We start from the raw sequence: 25,603 nt of genomic DNA on the forward strand, positions 1-25,603 counted from the left end.
CAGCTGGATTTTCCTCTCCAGGGGTGCAGAGGGTTCTGTGGCCCAGCAGGTGACTGTGAGAAGCTGTGCTGGAGAAAGCTCAAAGCTCCCCCAAACTCAGATTTGCTCACAACTGGTGAGAATTTGTTGTTGATCTCTGTGCATGCCCCTCCCTCCCCCCTTGATAATAACAGTGCATAAAGCAAATCTTTGTGTTGAAAACCAGAAAAGGAAAGCTGTATGGTCTTTTATCAAACTTTTTTTCCAATTCTTACATTCTTAGTATTGTGATAATGAATAAATTATGCTGTTCCTATTGTTCATGATTCTTCTAATCCTACAGGGTTTTTTTGTTGAGATTTCCCACCAGCTTTGCAGTGTTACAGCCACCTTTTGCCAAAATTATTTTTAAATTGTGGATATGAAATATTTTGACCTTTTAAAAACCCTAATCCCATTAACATAAAAATCAAATCCCTTTTTACTTTAATGAAACAATTTGTAAAACTGAATCAGGAATTACTTGCTGTTCTGCCATCCTCTTCTGCCATCTCTAACTTGCTTTGTCATTCCCACAATTTTTGGATCTCTCTCTCTCTGCTCAGGGATATTGTGATTCCACGAGACTGCACCTACCTCTTGTGATGAGCAACCTGAAATCCAAGCCATCAGAGATGCGATTTTATACCCTGAATTTCTCTGAGAGGCCTCCAAAGACATGAGGACTCACAACTTCACCCCTTGAAATCACATTTGGAAAATGAGAGTTGGGGCCAAACTTTTTCCCTGGAGACGCTGCTACTCAACAGCTGGGAGCCAGATCTGAAATCAAGGTCTTTTTGGAAAAAGCCAATGGAAACAGGCAGCTCACATTTCCAGGAGGGATCATCTGACCACCCAAGGTTACTGAATCGTTAGGGAGGTTCTAGCCCCACATGTGTGAGTGACCAAGCAGCAACCCATAGACTTCCAGGGGCAGAAAGTTCCATCAGAGCTGTAACACCTGGATCAGCAACTTCCTTAGGTGACTGATTAGCAGCATGTCAGTAGCAAGACCTTGCAACAAAAGTGATAAGTGACAAATTTGAGGAGTTTTACAGTACTAATGCTTGTTATTGCTTCTCACAAAATGTTACCAAGCTTACAATAATCTTTACACTTTCAGCAAAAATGTGAACAGTATATTTGAATATATTAAAAAGAATTAAAAAAACATTTCACAAAAAACATTTGTTGCCATATGAAAGTCTTTCAGCAATAAATGCCCACACCAGTATTTAAACATTGTTAAAAGTATAATGATCTGTACTAATAAATTATGCAACAAGAGAGGTAAACAAAATAAAATTACAGTATAGCTCTCCATGTTCCTCCACTGAGCATCCGCAGCTCTCGGAAGCTCCATTTTAGATGACTAATTAAGAAACTGATATTTTCAGAGCAACAAAAATAAAAGCTTTTATTTGTTCATTTGAATATAAAACAGGCGTTATCACAGATGTACAAAGCGTACTGGTGGTTTAACATACAAGAAGGTTGCTGTCCTTTGCACATAAAAATTTTTGTTTGAATCTGTGATTGGCTGAGTTACATGAATTTCTCTAACCAGTCACCACACTCTATGAAATAACGCTGCTAACATTCAACTGATAAAAGGGACAGTCTTCCCTTGGGTAAAGTGTCAAGCAGGATTAAATATATATAATAAACAAGCACCATGAGGAATCTGCTCCTGTTTGATTAGTTTTGTGTTTAAATGTTCATTGTGTACCCTCTCTTTTTGTGCATGTGCATCGAGTTGATTACATGGTTTTGTCTGACTCCAAAAGCACAAGGTCACAAGACAAACATTTTATACATTCTCATGAATGGTTTATCTACAGTACAGTTTCTAATACAGAACAATCCTTCTTTATTGCTCAGTCTGATGGTGCTTAAATGTTTCCTTCCTTTTGCTTGCACAACAAAACCAGAAACTCAGTTTATCATTTCTCTTAACTCAGGATTTAACAACCACAGATGACAGGTTGCAGAAGAGAGCTGTTATTAACTGCGTTTCACAACTGCATTGCAGCTCTTTTATTCTCTACAAATGCAAAGTTGACTTCGTGAAGGTTAAAGTGATGCTTTGAACGACAGCGAGATTTGTTTTGCAGTACTGAGATCAGCGATAGCAGGACTTCACAAGTTAGTTCACACACTGCAATTATGTTTGTAATCAATCAACATCTTGTCTGAAACCTTACAACAACTTGCCATTAAGAACAAATTTTATTCTTTTTAGGGAGCAGAAAATGAATTTAACAAAGTATGGGATTGGTCTGCAGAGCATGAATAGGGCTATTCACAGGACAGTGAGGGCGGAAAAGATGGTCTGAAAGAAAACGCGTCTGATGTGGCAAGATGCTCTGTACTGTACATGCAGACTAAAACGTCCCTACCTCTTAAAAAGATTTTTAACACCCAGCATTGAGACTCCCTTATACATGATAAAAACATGATAACATTTGCCCTGCAACAATCTTAGTCATGCATATCCGGTAATGAGAGCCAGCACATGAACGTCATTTGGGACAAATAAGAAAAGCATTCTTGGACTGCAGCTGGTAAATCCCACTCTTGATCACAAACAGGTCAATTCAGTTACAACCACATGAAGGAAGGGGAAGGTTTTAGAAAAGGGGACGGGGGGGGCAGGGAAGACAACATAACGGGGGAATCAAACCCCTCTTTTCTCCAAAGGTAGTAAAATGAAGGCAGCTGTGATGCATGTTTTCCTACTCTTCTCCCGTGATGGCCTCAGGCTGGAGGCCACGGGACTCCTCCGTTCCTTAACCAGGCAGATGGGTTCCTCTGATGTTTCAATGCGTTTAGGGACAAGTTAGCAGATGCACGATCCGTGCCCAAGGGTGGTAGTGACTGTACACGCTCCTCTCCGTTAAGGAATAAATTAAAGACCATTGAAACAATCGTTTCCTGTAAATGTAAACTGGATGCGTTGGCCACCAAGCTACATGTCCTAGCTGAGAGGCAAATTGATGACTCTGTGCAAAAAACCCCAAAACTTTTCCTTATAGCAGTAAAAACACCAACTAAAACAATGAAAAAAATTGTGCAACAAAGTTCTGCAGCTAGACAACAGTGCTATTCCTCAACCTGCCTTTTCTAAGTCTAACAAGTGTATGCACATGCCAGCACGAATATTTATTGTTGCCTCCATGGCAAAGAAAAGAAAATTATTGTAGTGCATTTTTAGTCTTAAATTCATTCACTGCCTTAAAGGCAGTAATAATTCCACTTGCTGGTATCTAGAGGATTCTTTTTGACAGGGATACTTAGCAATCCAGGATTGCTTTTTTTCTTTTTCCAAAAAATTCGTGAGTAACATTTGATTATCTACAGTGGGAGACACCATGCAAGTGACAAGTACTGCATTTTAAACTTTAAAATCTTTTGTCATTAGTGAATTTATATTTCATATATATATATTTGATGTGATACTATCCACTCAAGATAATACAACACTTTGTTTTTATATTAGCAAACATTTCAAGAGTTTAATATTCTTGAATGTTTCTTCTCTTTTATACTTCTAAAGAGATCAAAATAAATTAAACGTTTTGTACATAATTACAGAAGTAGTAGTTAACTTATTTTATCTTTTTAGTTTAGTACAAAGATATTTGCAAGCTCATTGCCGAAATACACCTTATTTATAAATTTCTTCCATTCTAACGCTAACAGCAAAGGCTCTTTGGCCTTTGGGCTTTCAGCATCTCTGACAGAAAGCTGCAAAATTTCTAATTGAAAGGTGCTACTTTGGGTTTTCTCCTCGTACCACTACATAGTTTCCTAAGATGTGGGATCTAAAATGGCTTAAGTTAGTAATGGATCTGTATTCATCAGCTTTTTATGATATATTAAAACAAATGAAGGAAACAATTATTTGTATTAGTATGCAAATTGTTTTAAAAGAATCCATTTGGAGGGCAGAATAAAAAAAAATCTACTTCAGCTTACTTAATGTAAAATACAAAGCCACATTTACTCAAAAAAGCAGTATTGTCCAATAAGCAAAAAATAAAGTTTAAAATGGGCTTTTCCAACACACTGAAGGGCCTTACCCCATAGTCCTTCTTTTCTAAAATTTAGTGATAAAAGAAAACATTTCACATTTTATTTCCTGCCAATCGTGACTGCTTTGAAAAGTCGTAATAGAAACAGTTCCATTCTGATGAGTGTCAGCATCTTATCTGCACACTTTTTAGTGGACACAAAAAAATTTTATACATCTATTGTAAAGTCCATGGAAGCTTTAAGGTACAAGACTACATGTTGTAGGCCACATAGATGGGATCTAGCTGGTCTGCCAAAAATCCATCTCGTAGGTGCATACGTTGTTTCTCTCCACGGGAGTTGATAGGAATTACACCAATGTCCACAACCACCACCACCCCTACAATCAGATAGTGTTCCTCCAGGACCACGTTGGTGACCAAAGGAACAAGGTCCAAAGCTTCTTGCTCAGATCCATCCAGCTCAACTACAACGACCAATAAATTTGTCCAGGTAAACACCGCACTGGAACGAAAGAAAAAATAATATTAGTGGTGGGGGTTTTTTACCCATTTCATTTTTTATCTTTTTTCTTGCACCTTGGTTACCTTTTGTTGGAGCTCCTTGGGCTTGTTCAGTGTGCTCAGCACAAAGTGTGAGCAGCAAGAGAGAACATGCTGCGGGCAAGGGCAGAACAGCCCCATGAGCTCTCTCTTTAATACTGCTGCAATTTTAAGCATTAGGCTGAACTTTACAGAAACTTGCCTGTCGTGTAAGGAGGGAGCAAGACAGCATGTGGTTCCCTCTGAAGCCAGGGAAGTGCCACAGCTCTGCTGTTTTCATGGAGTGATGTGTGTGTGGAGGCGTCTTCTCTGGGGTTTTTTGAAGAGCAGCCCAGAAAACCAAGGAGGTTAAGAGAGGAGGCACCAAGAACAGCAGGAGCATAGGCTGAGCTGAAAGATCTGTGGGATAATGCCTGCTAGTGAAGGGGTGTGGAGCCCTGGGAAGGCACATGGCACAGGCAGACAGGGGTGCCCCGGGAGGGGGCATCCTCCCTGCGCCTGCTTGGCAAACACGGCTGTGCACCTTAGGGAATGGGCTGGCTGCTGTCCAGGCAGGGCAGAGCTCAGCACAAAAAAGCTGCAATTCTTCTGGACCAATTGGTTTCCACAGAAGTAAGGCTGTCTCTCCATCTGTTTAATTTTGGCTGTTTTATTTCTGTTGGGTTTAAGGGGACAGGAGTTTTAACATTCCTGATTAACAGTTGAGACAGTCAAGGGAATGCCATTATCCCCAGTATCTCGTCTTTGCTAAAAGAACTTTGTAAGACCCCAAAGTTTTGGTTAAGTCCTGGAGCCAAAGCAGGTAAATTTTGGGTTCTGCTACCTGGGACCATTTCTGGCTAAGGATAATGCATTTATCCTTCCAAATATGGAGGCTGGGAGGATATCAAAGTCTGGTGTATGCTTCCATCCAGGTAGTTTTACAGCTTCCCTCCATCCTCCTCCTCACATCTCCAGTGCCTCCAAAGACTCTTGCATCTCACGAGAGGCCAGCACAGCTGAGTCACAAAGAGCAATCTCATTCTTCCTTGCAGGTGTTTAAGACACTTCTTCCTCTAACTTATTCCACAGAATAAATAATAATATTCTACACATGTAAGCCATACATCAAGCCCTGTACTTTACTTGCCTTCACCTCATAAAATCAGGGGATAACTTCCCAGAACTGTCTTGAGCATAAGCATCTGAAAGTCAGAATATATTATGTACATAAGCCATCTTCAAAAAGAGCTTCTTACCCTAAGGTCAATGCTTGATTGAGACAGAAGTGCACTGTTTTAGCCTACTAAGACAGCTCTGAAAATCCATGTACTGTGGAACCATAGCTTATTTAGCCAAAAATTAGCTATGAAAATGTGCTCTATGTTGATGCTTGACAGAATGGATTTTAGAAGGAAAGTACTCTTAAAAAAATTTATTTTCAGATCCTGCCAAAGTATTATTTGATTGAATTCTTATGTGCTTATTGATCTGGAAAACTAATGAGCAGCCAAAGCAAGGCTGAGAAGGCCCCTTTTGACTTAGTACTGCTGTGAAATGAATTTCCATTTGTAATTATGTTTTTACAGACATTTTAGCAAGTTGATTAATGCTGAATATAAGTATCAGACTGCAGAGGTGACCATCTCCAGAGAGGTCCTGGAATTTTTATCGATTGCTGTACAAACATCTAAATTAGTATTATATATATTTTAACAAAAAAACCCTGGGTAAGTTTCATTGAAATGTAAGTTAGCATTTGAAACCATGCCTGGAAACTACTGTTAGCTCGTTACTTGAGAAAGCAGTTAACAGCAAGATTCAGGAGCAGGTCCCTAAAACATGGGTTAGAATAAATTAGTTTGTCTGAATTCAGAAAACTGATTCCCAAAACTTTCATGAAGCTTCTATTAAGTCCTAAAATCAGTGACACTCCCAAGAGGCTTCAATTTAATTTAAAACTCATTTCATATGTCATGGTTCTAACTCACTGGTGACCACTGGAAGTAAAAGAAAATATTGCTCTTTATGTTCTTACTAGTTGAGATGAGATACATTAGCCAGTGTGTATCTCTTATGCATACATCAACTTTCTAGCCCTGATGAATAAAAAAACTCAAACCAAAAATCTAGGGACCAGGAAGGCTGCCCTTTCCTTAAGAAATAACTGAGTCACAGTAATCAAGTCACACCCAGTAGATGGAAAACAGTCAATGCACTGAGCTGGGAATGGCTCCTCCTGCTGCTTCTGTGTCACCAAATGCTACAGGAAAAACAAGGAACTTGTCAAAACACCTCCAGGGAAAGAAGCTCCTAATTGTTTTCTTCTCCAAATATCTTGTGTAGCTTTGTGTATAAACCACTTCTAAGCAAATTCCAGGAAGCTCTGTTCTGTTCCTCCTTTGAGACTTTGACATTTAAATGAGTCAACCATGTGCTTTAATTAAAACACATACCTTATTTTTCAATGTATTTTGTGGTATTAGAAACACTTTCAAAATGCCCAGTGTGTGTTTCCCTCACAATAAAACCAGACTGTGCCACTCTTTCACTTGTTACGTATAAAGACACAGGAAGTCCAGGGTCAGAGGTTGTTGATTTTGTGCTAAAATTTCTTAAGAGATGAGAATAATTTTAAATGACCTTTCAGATCTGATCCTCAATGACAGAAGCTGCCCAGCAGGATCACATGTCAGTCAACAAACCCCCGAGTCCCTCAATGGTGCCCAGTGTTACAAAATGAGCTGCGTTTCTCAGAGGCTGTTTTTACAATCTATCAACTGGACATGCCCAGCACCTTCTGTGTGCAACAGGAACTTATGTAGTTAAATCCTTAATGGGGCATTGTAACTGAAACAAGAAAAGAAAAACAAGAAAAGAAAAAAAGAAAAGAGGCTCATGCCCCATCCACAGAAAGGGATATACAAATTATAAATTAAAAAAAAAAAGTTAGCTGGCTATTATTTTGTCAAGGGGTGTGTCGCAAAGACAAAAGGAGTGTCTCTCAGAGAAGCTGAAAGAGAAGTTACATGAAAGAAGTCAAGGACAGTCAGGATAAGGACTGTGAATGAAAACTCCATGATGGTTATTTGGCAGAGCATTGGTTAGGAAGAGGCTGGGAACTGTGAGCAAACCAGACATTGTCACTCTGAATAACTGTGTGTCCCTTTTCTACAGGGACCACATCCAAGACACATCTAATTCATCAGCAATCTCTCTTTTTGAGGAAAAAACAACCCTGAAATATTGGCCTTAAATATTGGCCCTTGAGCAAAGGGTAGCAACAGTACAGAGTGTTTTCTGAATTCTCAGTCCTGTGCCTTGTACACTATCACCCACCTACTGGGAAGAGTGAAGGCACTGAGAATTATCTGCATGTACTTCTACCTTCTTGCAGAAATTCAGTGGCCTTTTTCTCTGGTTGTTCCAGCTTACCCCCAACCCTTTTTCAGTTGCCACTTTCTCACTCAGAATTTCCACGGTTGTGAAACAAAAAGGATCCTCAAAGTGCTCTCAGCAGTCTTGAAAGCAGGAATATAATTCAAGCATTTTTTGGTACTGAAACCCATTTCTGCAGTGTGATATGGCTACTTAATTCACTGCCTGTGAGCTCATAATTTGAGGGGACACAAACCTCTGACAAACAGGTACTGATGAACACATCAATTTATGAATCTATGGCCATCTGATAATAGAGCAGTCCTTAAACAGCTTTACCTGAAAACTGCTGGTACTGACACATTTTCAAGGGGAATTTCATGACATTCCTAAAGTGTTCACACTGGTCTGTATGAAGGCACAGAACCCAGCTCCCTGTGTAGTGCCTATCTGGCACAAGACCATACCAGCAGTGATGATGCTCTAGGAGGAGGCAATAAGGCAAAACCTGAGTTACACTCGGCCAAGCAATTAAATGCATTCATTTTAACTGATATTTAAGAAAAAAGCAAAGTCTTGTACTAAAGAAAACCAGTTCAGCTGCTGTGCTTCATTCATTATTAATCTCTCTGCTTCAGGCCACACCTCTGCAGCCAGGACTGAAAAGAAAAATGCACTAAATTGCTCTGGATGTTGCGACAGATTCATTTTGGTTGAAAGGTGAATAGCTGAGCAAAGGTTGTATCTAAACAGAACAACTACCTGACTGAGTCTTCTGATGCAAGAATAATGAAAAGCAATTTGAGCTCATCGGCCTCAAGAAATGATTACTTGCTGTGTACATCTGAGGATGATACATTGATTAAGACAACATCATTATCAACTCATTGATTTACCACTTCAATTTCCATTGTGACCTTGATTTGATCACTACTTCATTTATTAATAACCCATTCAAAAAACAGTGTGTTCACTAATAAAGTTTATTAGTGTTCATTTATTTGAAATGTTTGCTTGCTTACTCTTTCAAAAAAAAAAAAAAAAAAAAGAAAGAAACATACTGAATGAACTTATCAGAAATCAGTCCTTTCTGATTAAATCTGTTTGAGAAGTTTCATCCTAAGTACACATTGGCAGCTGGGTTATAAATCCTGTGACCATCCTGACAGGCCATTTCCTGGATCAATTGCAATATCCAAGGAGAAAACCCAGACATTATAGATATTTCAGCTTTTTATAAGGGCCCTGATGTTATATAATCCTTACCATTCTGTGATGCTCTTGTGTGCTCTAATTACAGAGGTTTCAATATCGATCGGATGGTACCTCATCCCTCGCAATTCCATGGCTTCATCTAATGCACCCACCACATAAAGTGCATCATGGCGTTCTGGTGGTGAGGGAAAAAAAACAAGAAAGATTCTATTCTCCAGTACATTAAATTACAAAAATGTTCACATTAAGAATTAAGTAAAATAAGTACAATATAAGTTATCCTTGAATTTCTGAAACCCCAAAGTGATTTCTGAACTAACGAGCATTTTCCATTACTGAAGTGCAATGCAGAGCAAAAAGACAGAAGAAAGGAAGGCAGAAACACTACTCCCATTTGAAAAAGACAAAGGCAGAAATCTTTATCCAAAGACAGCAGCATAAATTCCTGGTGTTCTCCCAGGTGGATGCAAAACAGATTCATTTTTTTTAAGGCACTCTGAATAGACAATAGGTTCCTTGTTTGTCTCTGTTTTTTCAAAGAGAAAGAACAGATTTAATCCTAACAGTGTGGCTGACGTTCTTCCAATTGCTTTGAGATGGTCACTACAGATGCTTTTGGTGTATTACAAAGGTGATTATCAATAAACTAAACGTGCTATAGCTAGATAGCAAATTGCTCATTCAGATAAATTAAGCATAACACTTTTATAGCCCATATTTTTGACCTACTAAAGAAATAAATGAGGCTGAAATTACACTTCTTAAAAGATACTAGGCTGAAAATAAACAATTACATGCCAGTCATAAAAAGTATTTGCTAATAGCAGATAACTGACTCTTTTTTGCATGAATTTGGATAGTTGTGTGGTGGTATTGTAATGACAATATGAGCTCTACCTAGTAAAGGGCTGAGAACTTTTTGCACTGGGAGCTAAAAGTAGGAGGAGAATGGAGCAACTTTTTGCTAGGAGAATACTTAAGCTATTTGAATGCTTAAGTTGCAATATCCTCAGAGAATCCTGAATTTTCTTAAAGTTGGGCTATCATTATGAAATGAAAAAAGCCTGTGCAAACCAAAGTAAATCTCTTCAGAGGGTGCCAACATTAGGCAGCAGGCCTAATCCAGATGGATTACTAAAATGTTTTCAGGTTTGATGACTTCTTTCTTTGGCTGAATAGTAGCTATTCTAATGGCCCTGGGATCACCCCTGGAGGTGCTCACAGTGTTGCCGGAAACCCTACTTGGCCAACAGCCTTCCCTGGCCGGCTCAGCCGCAGCTGCTTGTGGCACTGTGCTCTGCAAAAATCACAGAAGAAACTGCCTTCCAAAGCACAGACTTTGTGTGCCTGGCAGCACTGGTTCACTTATATGTGTACCTGAGACAAAGAATTTCATTAAAACAAGTAAGGGAATCCTGTACCTTCCTGACAGAAACCCAAACACTCTGTAACGTCTCTTGCAGCCTACTGCTTTTTGTTACATTTCAGTAACCAGCCCTGTGGGGTTAAAGACAGGAAGATCTGAGGAATGGACAGCTCCTGTGAAGAGGTTTATAACAGAGGAGGTGGTGGTCACAGGAGGGACAGGGCTCAGACTCCCACCAGGTTTCTTCCATCTGCACAAATGCTTTCCTGGGCATACAATTGCCAGAGCAAATTATGGCAGTTTCAGCTGCATTTCATATTTTTCAAGCTGAAGCACTGGGTGCATTAACAGTGCCAAAAGGTCACTGGTGGAGGGGATTTATAGCACCTGAGGTCCAGCAAAGGAAAAGCAACTATTTCAGCAGGGAAATCTTGCCCTCTGATTTATTTTCTGATTCTTTTAACTAAGGCTTTTCTGCAGTTTTACAGGTTTCACAGATGGAGCATGTTAGGCACCGCAGGGCCAGAGACACAGTGTCACCCTCCAAATAATCCAAATTATTTGCATAGACCTCGATGATGAGAAAGCTCTTACCTCCATTTGCATCTGTGAGTTCTGTTCTTCTCAGGAACCCCAGATAACCAGTTCTTGCCCAAATAGTCTGTGTGTCTCCAAAGCTGAGTCTTGAGTTAAAATGATCTGATTGCAAAGATTCATCTCCATAGATGGTAAAATACCCACTGGCATTGTGAGTGCTGTGAACCCATATCTAAGTTAAAAGCAATTATACTGGTATTAATTAAAGTAGCTTTCAAGAATGAAGCATTATTGAAAATTCTTGATGCAAATATTTTTAGTCATAGCTAGATAATACTAAAAATGTCTTTTAAATCTGTTTCTGAACCCATAACTGAGCCAGTTCCAGGCACAGAGACTCCAATCTACTTTTGTTGAACTTACAGGGCAGATCTGAGCCAAGTTCCCCACTCCTGGTTCAGTGTATTTACCCCAGCAGAGCATCCTCCATGAACACCAGACAGACAGATTATTTTAAGGAGTGAGGCCAGGGACCTTCACCTATGGAGAAGGATTCTTTCCATTGAACTCAAAGCATCATGGAAATTTTTATGATTTCAAATTAATGAACTCTTACAGAAACTCACAAATTAGATTGTGGTTTTAATTATGATCAAACATGTTCTTCATTTTGTTAACTAGATTTTTAACTGCTTGAAAACAACATAATTTTTTTTCCTCACTCTAGAAACATAAAATAAATTTGAAAAACATATAGCCTTGCTCAACTGAGCTAATGAGAGTACTTCAGTGCAATGAAGCACAATGGTTATGAAGAACAGCACAAGAAAACCATCTAGCTGAAATTGAGCTAATCTATAACCTAACTTTTCATGTAAGCTTCCATCAGAATTAGCGAAGCACCAAGTATAAAATACAGTTAGCAAAAGCAAATTTTTTCCATATTTTTAACTTGAGCTATTACTATTTAGCAACAATTTACTAATGATTTTAATAATGACACAAGTAACATTTTATAAAGATCAGTAGAATTCACTGTTTTCTTCACTGGGCATTTGATAAGGTGTATCATAGGAAATCATTAGCATGCACAACAATAGATTTGTCTCTGCGATTTAGTTCAGAGCATACAAAGTTCCAGTGCTCATGACTCACCTCACCAAGATGAGAATCTCCTAAGGGTCCCTTTGTTTCTGGATTAGCAATAATGATACGTACTCCTGGGAGGATCTATTGAAAGAAAACATGAGGCAGTAAGAAAGCAGGTACCACCTTTGCAATTGTATGCTGATGCTTTGTCCCCAAAGAACCTTCACTAGGAACTACAAGAAATCCTTAAAAGTTAAGGTAGATTTATAGCACAAAAAAATAAAATAGTCCATAGGTGTGACAATTTCTGAGGTATGTGGGAGATGTGACAAAACTGCTTCTCTTTGTGAAAGCTGTTCTGTCAATAAACCTCCTCAGAAATCAAATGTTCACCTGCAGAACAAAAGTCAGACCAAATGGTCCCTGTCTCTATGAGAATACATAGTAGGATAGGAAAAATCCCAATGAAACTTTGGCCTGAAACAAGGAGAAAGCCAGAGGCATCATGCAATCTCCCAGGATGATGACCTGCCAAATACCTCATGTAATGGACATTCAACAACTACAGAGGTGGATGTTGACCCCTAAAATAAAAAGGGAGCATCCTCTGACCATGAGTGTCTGCAAAGCTATGGACAGAAAGCTTTAGATGAGCATCCACAGCATCAGAGCTTGCTCCTGTGTCCTCACCCTGTCCCCACAGCCATGCCCCAGCAGGGACAGATCCTTTGCAGGTGATCAGTGGCCCATGAGCACAGCTCATGAACACCTCATCTCAGAACAGCTCTCAGTAGAGGTGAGTTCTACACTGATGGAACTGCCAGCACCAGCAGCACATTTGTCAGCTGCTTCAGGAAGGACATGAAGGGGATCAAATACCTTCTTTTTGCATAAAAGAAGGAATTGATTTCTGCATAAAAGAGCAAGGTACAGGTTCTGAGAGAGCAGTAATGCATCAGTTACTGCCATCATGCTGTAACCTCCACAGTAAAGGAAGGACATCAATCTGTACAGCTGATAGTGCATTCCCCAGCACTACATTCATGTAAAAATGAACAGAAATGGATATTAACTGAAAATATTGACCATAAAAGTTACACTTAAATCTTCTTCCAGCACTTACTTTTCCAGACTCCATGAGAGGCAAACTATGTGGAGATCCTCTTTCAACTAAACGAACTCTGTAAAATAATATGTATGATACATGGTTGCATTTATTTGCTTTTTATTAACATTTATTTCTAAAAGGAATGGTTAATGGTTGCAGAGTTTAATGTTATTAATGAAGCTTATATCCTGTTATGTAGAACATAATCAGACCCAATATTTAATATTAGTCAAAACTTATGGATAGGAAAATAATGAAAAAAGATGTGTGTGAACATTTTCTTAAATAATAAATTCTTCAAATGTAGTTGGTGCCTTTTATTTGTTTTCAATAGACTTTTGTAAATGAAATTCCATGCACAAATTTATTCATGGCAAGAGGGATCTAAAATACTGATTTCTCACAAGAACATCATAAAAACCAGGGCACAGACACAAAAGCATCTGAGCTGAGTGAGCAACCATATTCCACAAGTAGCTAACAGCTAAAATCAAAATCATATCAAAATAACTCATAACTTGGCCTCAGCTTCAAATCTGCATTTGCAATCTGTTAATTATTTTCAATGGACAGTGGCTGATAAACATTTTAATATTTTTAAAAAATCATTTAATGAAAAATGTTATTACTGCTGAGATCAGATCCATTCTCAGAGTATAACTTTCTGGTTGTCTCTTTTCTTTTTTTAGATAACTTATTTTCCCGCTAAGTGAACTGGAATGTCATCTCTCCTTCAGTGGTAAAATGTTCTGGAAGGAAATTTCTCATTTAACCTTAGAAAACTACTCAGCAGGTTAGAATGAAAGAGACTTTCAAGTTCCAAAATAGATGATGATCTCAGCCAGTACATGGCAAAGAAAATTCGGTAACATTTAGTTATTCCTGTATCCTAAGTAAGTAACTTACAACCATGGAAACCTTAACCTTCCTACTCCTGAATATTATCTGTAATCCACTTAACCAAGCTAAATCTGGACTTGTGTCCAAAGAGCTGTTCTTACCTGTTTCCTCCCCTCAGCTCTGGGTATCAGAAAGACAAAACCCCACAATACAAGATGCCTAAAAGCCAGCCATGTAAAAGGTAAAGATGAAATGTCAGAAGACAAGAAAACAGACAGGAGCAGATGGGTGGAGATGGCTGGATCCCGATAAGCTGAGCATAAAACTGAGTCTATTAGGAGCAGTCACAATAGATCTTTTTCAGACTGTTTTGTCTTTTTATAGAGTATCACAGTGCTCAGTTTGGGAAAGGAGGGGTGAGACACAGAGAGACCCCAGCTAGAGGTCTCTTTGGAGAAGAACAAAGCTTTGGCAAGTTCAGACCCTAAGCATAAAGGAGATGGAAAAAGATCTCTTTTTTTTTTTCCTTTCCCTATTTCTTTGCTCCAAGAGTCTTCTATAAAAGCTGAGACTGTTGAGGTCAAGGCAGGCATAGAGGATAGTGTTTTATCTGCAGTTCTGGGAAGTCTCTCAACCTTGATGAATGGGGCAGGGCTAAGCACTGAGATATTGCACATCAGTGTGAACAGCTCCTCTCACTAACAGAAAGATACAACCCAAACATCTAGGAATTTCAGACTTTTTTCCAAGTCGTGTTGAGAGGAAAAGGATGTAAACTGTAAAGTACCTACAAGGGGTACTGTCTGGAGCAGGCACAGCAAGGCAGCTGCCACCCAGCCGATGAGGTATGTAACAGGAACCACCTTTCAACACTTCTTCAGCTGCCACTAAACTCCCAGACAGAGCCTGAAGCACTGATTACCTCCTCTGTGTGTTACCTTTAATGTTATCCTGCCCTTGTTTACACTGTTGTGTTACAGGTGTTACACATGTCTGTGTTTTCTACATTTACTGCTGAGCCTCCCACCAGCTGAGGAGCAGTAGAGCCACCACTGGATCCATGGCAGAAGCAGTGAAGCTACAGCATCTGTTTGTTCATCCAGGAACACAGACATGGGGCAGCAGAAAGCCAGGCCATGGGAGCTTCTCTAGAATGTGTGTGTGCAAGGCTAAATTAATGCTGCTCTATAAAGGGTACATCTACATCAGCCAGGCTTGTGGCAGCAAATGGCAACAAAATGGCACCCAACCACACAAATGGCAGCCAAATCATAAGTATTTAGGAGTATTCCGTAGAGGTTTTAAAAATAACTGTATGTACCGAAATGAAATCAAATATTGCAAAAACCAGTTGCTACTAGTGCCTATATATTTCTGCCTTCGTATACGTATCTTTGTTCTGTAAAATCCATATTAGTCTAGAAATAGAAAATGCCTTAACTGAGTTCTTCCAAACAATTAACATCTCCAAACTTTCGATAGGTGTTTGCAGACAGATAGCTACTCTTGGCAGAAATAGTTATCATCTCAACCACATGGTACCTCCTTTAACAGACTGAGTAATGTTATGTATTATTTATGAATGTTTGTGAAATTGAGAAAGTCTTTAAAAAAAGACAATTTAGAAAACCTCAGCCACAAGCACTGTTAAGAGTGATGGTGTAACGAAGGTCAGGAAGCACTTTATGTAATTTAAGATAGGTTTAAAGAGAATTCTATTTGGATAACAATAGAAGAAACCTCTGGGGCAGGAAAAGTGTATGTCAGAACTGTCCAGCTGCCCACAGATACTGCTGGCCTTTGCTCCCTTCCTGTCACTAAGACATGCCTCCATGCAGTGTTGCTGAACTCCAGGCCTAGCAAAAATCACAAATAATAAAGCAACACGTTCAATAGTCAGTGGAATGACTACTGGAAATGAATCAACAGTTATAAATCTGACAATCTCCTCTTTGCTTTCAGCATCTGTGCTTCCCATCTTGTTGTTATTATCACTGGCGTATTTTTCTAGTTCCCTTCTCCACCTATTGCATTTAACCTTGCCTGATTTTTTAGCACATGGTGATCCACAGAAGGTGCCATTTCTCACTTTCCAGCTCTGTTAAACCTCTCCCACTCTGTGCTTCCCGCCTCACATCCCTACAGAGTTTTCACGGCACTAAACATAGAAACGGCATTTCCTGGAGGTTTTCTGTGAGGGTCCTCTTAGCACCCAAAACCTTGGATCCCTTTTTAAAAAGTTTCTGCCAAGCTCACAATCCATTTGGGAACACACTGTTAAACCTCTAACAAATTCAAAATAATGAAAAATATTTTGCCACAAAGATATTTAAAAAAAAATGTAAGCCAAACATGAGATTCTGATGTTACCCACTCTCATGCACATTCTTAATTCTAAGTGCTTAATAGTCTCATTAACTCTACTGGGACTAGATACTGTGAATAAATTATGGGCATTAGGCAATAATTTTTAAAGTTAGTTTTATTGTGCCTCAGCATAAAATAATTCAATTGTTCCCACTCTTCCTCAAGAGAGTTCCCTTTTTCCACTGAAAAATGCAGACACAATTGAAAACTTCTTTGCTTCCCTCTTGAGTAAACAGCATCACTATCAAGGCTGCTCTGGCAGGCAAACTAAAAATGCAGAGCACAGGGCCCATCAGACCCTTAAAAAAACCACCTCTGAATTACCCAGGTGATGCTGGCAGAGAAGCACTCGGCTCCTTGCAGCCTCCCTAGGACAATGACAGCAAACCCTCTCCAAATTCACAAATAATTGTAACCTGCTCCCAGGCAGCGCAGGTCCAGGAAGGGCAAGTCCTGTTTCTCAGCAGTGCTCCAGAGCTCTTTGTTGGGAATGAAAACAATCTCTTACAAAGTGAGTACAGAGCGTTCCTGCTGTTTTCTTCTGTGCTCTAGTCTTGGTGGGAAAGGCAGAGGAGAACATGGCAGTAGAGCCAGACTGGGCTAAGAGCCTGAAAATCAAGTGGATGGGAGAAAACATGCTGCACTTGGGTGTGAAAGCTACTTTTGCACCTTCTGGTGGTTTGCAGCCAAGCTGAGAGGGAAAACATAATTGAGAGACCCAATGTAGGGCAGACACAGAGTTTCTCCCCCACCGAAATGTCTCACTGGAGGGGGGAGACAGAAGATGTTTAAGAATCGTTTCATTGTTGCAAAGCTATAACCAGGGATGATACACGATGAAACTGTAATATTTACACAGAATAGTACAGGAGAGTATATTTTTCATAACTTTTTTCCACTGGTTCCTAAGAGCTTTTTCTTAAAAAGTTCTCTCACTGGAGTTGTACAGTTGAGAAAGCTGTTTCAGAGTCTGGCAACTGGGATTTAATGGGGAATGCAGCTACACCCCCAGTATGTGTCAAACTTCTTCTCTTGTTACAATTTAATACCTTGAACAGATTTCATCTTCTTTGTATCAAACACTTACTATAGAAAAGTAGGACTGAAATCTGACTTCAGAACAAGAACTGGCCAGATATAACTAACCAGTGACTGCCATCACTGTGCAGCAAAGTGGTATCGAAATGCAGCAACGTCTTTCTGCCCAACTACCTTACATGAAACTGCAAATTTTGTTTGTTCTCCATTTTAGATCTGGTTCATTTGGTGATGAAAACTCTCCAAAATACACTGCACAGCTTGCTGGTGCTTTACACTAATCAGAGAGTTTGTCAGCAGAGCTATTAACTCTTGCTTTGGGAATCTGCAGGGGCTGGCACGAGCACAGTGGTACTAAGCAAGACTACAGTGCCAAAACTGGGCAATCCTTCAGAGCTGGCTGTGCTGCTGCTCTGAGAAAGAGTTTGGATTCTGTGATTCTAATAGAGATGGAAAGAAGCTATGAGGTCATCCAAGTCTTGCTCCCTGCCAAAAAAAGACTGCTCCCTGCAATGCACTTTTGAGTGCTTTGTCTACTTCTGTTATAGTATTTCAAATGATGGGGCTTCTTCTACTTCCTTTCAGGGCTTATTTATCAGCTGAATTTATTTCAAATCCAGGAACCTTTTTTCACTCTGTGATGCTTGGCATGACCGACTCTTAGTTTCATCTTATTATTTCTACCTCTCCACATCCAGCTCAAAGGAGCTTTTCCCCAGTGCCCCCATTCTCTTTCAACATAACTCAGCTGAAGAGATTGCTTTTTACCCTACACTTGGCCAAACCCCACATCTCAAACTTTTTCCTTTCCTTTATAGCCATTGCCTCAAGCTGAGCCATGGTAATTGCCCTCTTCCTCCTTGCCCATGTGCCAGCATCTTGTCAGTAAGGTTTGGGCACTGAACCTTCCACCATATCCAGCTCTTATTTCCCTGCCTCTCCCACTAACCCTCCTCCTGTCTGGAGCAGTTCTCACACCATGTCACTTTGCAGTCATGCCAGCTTGGAAGCCCAACTCTTTAATACCAGCTATTTTGCACTCTGATTTCTTTCAGCATCTGTTCTTGGATGCTACTACTCTTGAAAATCTTCAGCAACAAAGCCTAGAGGAAACCAGACAGGATGTGATGAACATATAAGCCAATGTGTAGAAGTCCCCTCCATGCCCACAGTTTCTGTGGTAGAAAGCAACAGCCAGTGGTCTTTGGTTTCATTCCAGCCCTATTTCTTAAGTGTTCCTACTGACTGTCATTTTACATTAGAAGTTAAGCTTGTGGGGGAAAAGTGGGTATTTTTTTACCCTGCAAGATATTGCTAGTTTTAAATTTTTTCTGTATTTAACTGGAACAAAAAATTTAAATATTACAGAAGCTGTAAATGTAATCTAAAAAAAAGTAGCAGGTCAGAAAAACAGGGTTATTGATGTTTAATGTTTATGGGCATTTTGTTTTGTTTTTAAATTAAGTCAATTAACTCTCCAAACTGAAAATGCTTTGACCACCATCATGAGCAAAAACTAAAAACTTCATGTGTTTTGACCTCTTTGAAAACTCTTTTTCCTTAAGCGGAAAAGGATCTACCCAAAGTGATTCTTCTGAACTCAACACAATGGTATTTTACAATGAATAAAAGGCCAACTACTAATTCATTAGAAACTGCAATGAAAATCTAATTGCAAGGCATTTAGTGTCAGAGACCTTTTATGTGGCTACATCCACAGCACAATGACTTCTCAGTTCTGACTCAAATCATTACAAATTATTGCCATCAAAACTTTTCAGATATATATCAATGTCCAGTCTGAGATGGTGCCTGGATAAGACTTTTGATGGGAAAGGGCTGATGCAGCCTCTTCTCATTTTCTATAGTTAGAAGAAGGATGGACACTGAAGGTAACAGTGGGATCCTGGACTGGGTCACGGCTCTTTGACACTCAAGCCTGTCAGTGCATTTTCTCTTTACTCAAATATTGAAATGTTTCTACATAAGCTATTCCAGAATTAAAAAGTCAATGAGCTCATTCTACCAAAAAAATGGAAATATGGATCAAAGAACTTAAGCTCTGCCTTCCAAAAATGGCATGCAGTATTCAAATAGCAGATCAGAAAAGTAGGAAAATTGCACAGCTGAACACTTAGGCTGAAGGGAAAAGGTAGACAATTAAAAAGTTTCCCTGCATCATCCTGGTTTCCTCAGAGCAGTTTTTCTCCTACATGATAAGTTCCAATAATAGATAAATACAACTGAGACTGAAAAAGGGACTTTGGGATTTAGGCAAACTTTAACCAACCAAATGAACAACCATTAAACTTTCTCTATGCCTAGGACACATCTTAATCCTGTTAATTTGATAATCAACAAGAATTAGTACTAAATCATTTCCTTTATCGTAAAGGAATCCTTCACTATAAACCTAAACTACACTTCATGTGCCAAATTCCCTGAGGTCAAAAGCAAACACCTTCCAACCCTTCAGATGACTGAACAAAGAAGCAGAAAAAGTTACACAATGATTTAAGGCAGTTCAGAAAGCTGCAAATGAATCAAAATGGGGCAGGAACTCTGGTTCAGGAGGGGAACACTCAAAGCTTCACTGATTAAAAAAAAGCAGTAGCAATTTGATCATAAAAGATTATGAGAATATGTAAAAAAAGTCATGTTTATGTTTGCTTTCAGCTTTGAAGTACTTTAGAATGTTCAACTGTCATCACACATTAAATTTGTTTAAATTAACTTTGCACATTGTTTAAAGCACAATATACAACTATTTCAAGAGAATGCAGTGAACCAGGACTCTGGAGAATTTGCTCTCCCACCTTGCACCTCGAGCACCATCAGGTACAGCATTACCTTTCTCTGTGCTTCAGGTTCAGCTTTGCAGAACCAGGCATAAAGCTGCTCACAGCTGTTATCTTTTTACTCAGATTACAAATGTCCCAGGACATGTGTTTATCACTAATTGTTTTTACAGCACTTTTCATAATCACAGTTGTGATCTGAGAATTCTGTTTAATGCAATATGCTTTTTCTATTTTGTAACCCTTTGTTTTCCCAGTCCTAATCTCTAAAGAGACTTCACATATAGGGAAAAATTTAATTATAATTAACTTGGGATCTGAAAATATCCCTAGATAATGGAATTAGCTTATTTGTTGTTAACAAATGATGGAAATTATTTTAGCATTGCTAATGAAATATTCATGTTCTACATTCCCACAATGTAATCAAACAAGAATTTCTGAACTCAAGTAATTTTCTTTAACCTGTCCCCTTCTCTTGCTATAACCTCCAAAATTCCCACCATTAGCTGACTCACCCTGCATTTTTGGGAAAGAATCTGCAGAAAGTTCTGCTTAACAACAACCAGGGACATTTCCTGTGCATGGAACACCAACACACAGAGCTATTTTTTCAGTTCAATTAAAACTGCAGATGAGCACTCAGAAGGAAAGGTCAGCGGTGCCATGAGCAGCAGTGCCTTGTACACCTGCAGGCACTGAAAAGGGACTGCCCTGTCACAGGAGACTCACTGGGAAGCCTGGCTGGGCTTCTTGAGACTCTGCCTAAGCAAGCTCATCTTCTGCTCACAGACACTTCCAGTATATGCCATACTAAAAAGGACAAGTGAGGCTTGAAGCAACATATTAAGATCTATTGAAGGGAGCCATTTAAGAGGGTATTACATCTCTAACCAAATTTGTTATATCCTTATATAAATAAAGGATGCTTTTACTATTCAGAGCTCCCCTTCCCAAGCCTAACCATTCTTTCAGTTTTCCTTTAGCCAGAGACTTCACTGACAACAGGAGCAAAACGAGTGCCTGAGGCTGGCAAGCTGGAGTGGGTCCCAAAGGTGACAGAGCCCATTTCCCAGGGGTAACTGGCAGCACAGCACCCTGTGCTGAATTATTTGTCACACAAACCTGACAGTGTGTGGGATGGCAAAGGCCCTGTCCTCCTGCAAAGGCTGGCAAGAGAAGAGGGAAATGAAAGATGGGTGGAGAGCACATAGGAAGCTCCATCTCTTATGGCACCGCACAGTCTGTGGCTAGGGCTGCAGAAGCCACAAAGGCTTGTTCCAAATCTTACATGCATTCATTAAGTATTTCCCCTTCCAAAGCAGATGCCTTGTGAAATGCCCTCTAAGGCAGCAGTATGGGAAAGCAGTACTTTTTCCTCCACTCCTGAAACAGCAAATGTACCCCATGTTGATCACTTGGCACTTTTAAAGAATCAGTGTTTAGCATTCCATTAACAGTATATACCAAAATGAAGGAAAGCAAATTGTTTCAGAATATATTATCTGCAAAAATCAAATATATAATACATCGTATTTGCATTAAAAAATGGAAGAATGAAAACTCCATTTTATTAAGACAATCCTGTAACTGTACAGCTAGACTCATGACAAAGTCTGAGAAAGAGAAAGAAAGAAGTATGGCTTGTAGGGAACAAAAAAGGAAGAATTCTTAATAAATCTTCCTCAGAAATGTGAGCAGCCAGCTTGTTTCATCTATTCCGAGCTTCCAGGAGAACCATGATTGAAAGAGAGGGACCAGTAACACCAAAGAAGCTCAGTATACCTGGAAATGGGAAATCCTTTTTTTTAACAGTGTCAATCACTCTTCCGGAATAAATATGTTGGTGTATTTGAAGTTGGAAACCTAATAAGCAGTGAAATTCCCAATAATTTTACTGAAATTTTATAATTTCAGCAAAGTTATTGTTAAACTTCAAAACCTGTGGGGTGTGCCCAGCCCCTGCCCTGGAGGGAGGCCTGCTGAGATAAGGAGGTTGCATAACCTCCCAGCAAGATCCCCTTGGAAAAGGCAGCACTTTGTGGTGAGGGTGAGAGAAAAACGAAACCATGATCCTCTGGGAGACCCTGTGTAGACTCTTTGTAACCCATTGGCTTCTACCCTCTCACACCCACCCTTGTATCCCTGTAAGAGCTACCCTAATCCCTTTAGAGGTCGGAGAGCTCGTCCCTAGCCTACCCTTCTCTGGGCGTGGGACAAATAAAGCTGCCCCATGTGGAACTGCCAAACGAGCCTCTTGTCTCTCTCCTCCTGGTCTGGCCTGGGGTTGCCTTGCAGAACATGAGCTGAAATCACTCTTGCTGAATCACTAAAGAGCTGACAGCCTGCTGAGACAGGCACCCCTCTGCAGAGGCACCCCGGCGGCTGAGGGAACGCCACAGACTTCTTGTGGGACACTCTCTGGGTCAGTCACGGCTTCCTGGGTCTGAGCCACAGACCCCAACCCAGTTGCAATAAAAACTGGTTTGTAAAAACAAAAATGGAACCATTTTCCATCTAGTTCTTTTACTCATACTTGAAGAATGACATGAAAATGTTACTTGCAAGTAAGTAAGACAGTAACTGCACAACTGCAGTACACCCACCTTCCTGGAAAGGTACAGGCTTTTGTTTTCCCTTTGTCTTTGTCTTACTTGGTACACAGAACAGTATTCCCTTTCCCCTAAGCCCTCCAGGGAAATACAACTGGAATTTCTCGAGTTGTAGTTAAAGTATGCTAAACCACATCCTCTCTCAAAAATCATACTTGGAGCCAACTCTTATTGTCCTGTTCCACTGAAATGGAGCCAACTCTTATTGTCCTGTTCCACTGAAATCATGACATGCTTATCCCTTGAAGATGACTTTATCAAGGAAAAAATGGACTTGTGTCAATGGAGGAAATACTTCAGTAATCAGTAATCTTGCCTTAGAAAGCACACAAATTACTTTGTAGGGCTCCCACTCACCTAGCTATTGGAAGTTTCTCCCTTTCTCCTGCCCTGCACAGAAGTTGTGTTATGCCTGGAAACATGAAGCATCTTTCAAAGCTCTTTAAAAGGTATATTTACAAATTTGGTTATAACTCTGGATCCTTATGAGTAAACAGTACAATTTCTTCAACAATATTTGCTCCTCTTCCATTTCCCAGGCCATCAGCTTTATTCCTAATCACTGACTATTCAGTGTACAGAGACTGAACAAGTTTGTTTCCTGATGCAGTCAGAACAGCAAGAGACAACCTTTCCTCCTCTCTAGAGAGACTGGGAGTTCTCTAAGTCAGAACTGCAAGTGTTCACATGATGCTTATCAGCCCAAATTAACTTTTATTTCTGAGAGATTTGTTTCCCAAAGATCAGAAAAAATGCCAAGAGGATTTTTGAGACAGCAGTGTTTGCATGGCAGGAAGAAAGCACAATACTGCTAAAACGCCAAGGCTGTATCTTCTCCTGAGGAAAAACACAAAGAAGAAGGAGGGTTTTGCCAGTACCATGACAAACAGCTTATACTCATAAATAAGATTCTGAAAGCTAATAGGCAAAATGCCTAAAAGCCAGGCGGTTCTACAAAGACCCCTCAAAACCAAACTGCATCATTTCTTTTTGTACTTAAATCTTTGAGGGACTCAGGCTTTATTTTAAAGACCTCAAGCCTTTCTCTCAACTGAGCTACTTTTACTGACTCCATAGGGGTGCATATGTTTTCACTTTCATAAAAGAACTGTTTCTGTGAAAACAGAAAAAAAATCCAAACAGCTAAAGCAACAGACAACTATAAAACAGTATGGGTAATATATGGAACTTGGAACTGGGGAGTGCTGTGTGGAACTTGGAATTGGAGCCACCCATATGAAAATATCCCTGGAGCTCAGGGTGACAGGGATGGCACTGCTGGAGGTAGCACTTGACAATTCCATTTGCTAAATGAGCTTACTGTGTCTAAAGCACTCTGAGGACAATGACATGGGAGGTCTATGTTTTGAACAGCTCACCAGGTACGTGGAACTTTACACCTTAAAACAACCCATACCCTCTGCCTACAGAGTCTCACTGCAAGGGAAATGCTGGCTGGGTGTCACAGAGGGTAGTGATGGATTCTAACCACCCCTTTGGACCCCACACAGTGAGCAACTGAGGACTGTGATTTTCTCTAACCTGTGACTGGGCTCTGTACACTGCAACCCATTCCAGGAGCTGGAAAAGCCCTGCTCCCCCCAGCATCAAGGGAGCACTCCTCAAAGTTTCTCTTTTGCTACCATTGGCAAACGGTTTTCAAATATAATTAATCAATCAAGTTTCACAAAAGGTACCTATTTCACTGCCACTTGCTATTAGCATGGGGCCTTCTGAGACTCCTCCCCTCTGTCTCTTTTTCCTCTCATGTGAATATAAAATGGTTCCCCTCTACGCTGTGACTGTGCTACAGAGCACTGCTGTGGCTACAGCTCAGCTAACAACTCAGCTAAGGAGTTCTTTAATAACCCTTTAATAAGAGTATTTTTCAAGGTAGATGGAGGAGAAGTGTTTGACAATAAGGAAAAAAAGCTCCTGTGGCTTTGTTGTTTGGTGTTACCCAAAACAATGCATACACAACATGAAAGTTTCAGTAAAATGCAGAGGAGAAGGATAAACAATTGACAGCCATAATAAAAGGCTATTTTTCTGCTCCTGCATGAAGTCTGAAATGCTGGAATATATTAAAATGAAGCCAAAGCCTTTACTGATTCCTTTTGACAGAGCCTGGATTTGAGACTGGGCTCAGTGTATAAGCAATCTATAAAAATAAATCCTAAGTAACAATTTTCTCATTTCTTTGAAATGCTACAAGAGTTCCCTTTTTTTCTTGAGGAATGAGATTCAGATCCTCTGAAAACACCTTTGTCAGGGAGACAATGTCAGCAAGTCTGAAGGAAATTCAGAGATCTCTGAATACCCTCAGAATCCAAAACAAAAAATAAGACTTGCTTATTACTGGTAGTACAACACACAAATGACTTCATAAGAAATTGAGTCTGCTAATGACAGACTAAGTATATACAAGGTCATTTTTTTTAAGAGCTACATTAATTTGCATCACTCCAAGGAGATGTCAGTGGCCACATGGGAAAAGACACCTATTTTGTACAGCTCCACAGAATGCTTGTTTAATATAGAGGGTAATCAGGTTAAAATAATTGTTCTGATGATGGAGTGGGAGTATTTCAGTGAAAGACTATGGATATCACAAGCCACAAATTGAATAATAACCAGACTGAAAAATTAAAAGCTTGAACCCAAATACATCTTTGTGC

At 39.8% G+C, this 25,603-nt stretch overlaps 1 protein-coding gene across 6 annotated transcripts in view; it reads right to left on the reverse strand.

The window, feature by feature from the left end:
- Positions 1-1,411: 1,411 nt before the first annotated feature.
- Positions 1,412-25,603, reverse strand: part of DIP2C (disco interacting protein 2 homolog C) — a 310,705-nt gene continuing 286,513 nt past the window's right edge. For all 6 annotated transcript variants that reach the window (XM_069006440.1, XM_069006439.1, XM_069006436.1 and 3 more), the window contains 5 exons: positions 13,286-13,343; positions 12,229-12,303; positions 11,131-11,305; positions 9,222-9,345; positions 1,412-4,560 (listed from right to left, as the gene is read on the reverse strand). In XM_069006440.1, the coding sequence (XP_068862541.1) occupies positions 4,308-4,560; positions 9,222-9,345; positions 11,131-11,305; positions 12,229-12,303; positions 13,286-13,343 (685 nt within the window). In that variant the 3' untranslated portion in view covers positions 1,412-4,307. The remainder of the gene's footprint in view (positions 4,561-9,221; positions 9,346-11,130; positions 11,306-12,228; positions 12,304-13,285; positions 13,344-25,603) is intronic.

Source organism: Aphelocoma coerulescens, chromosome 2 (genome assembly GCF_041296385.1).
Source record: "Aphelocoma coerulescens isolate FSJ_1873_10779 chromosome 2, UR_Acoe_1.0, whole genome shotgun sequence".
Classification (NCBI taxonomy): domain Eukaryota; kingdom Metazoa; phylum Chordata; class Aves; order Passeriformes; family Corvidae; genus Aphelocoma; species Aphelocoma coerulescens.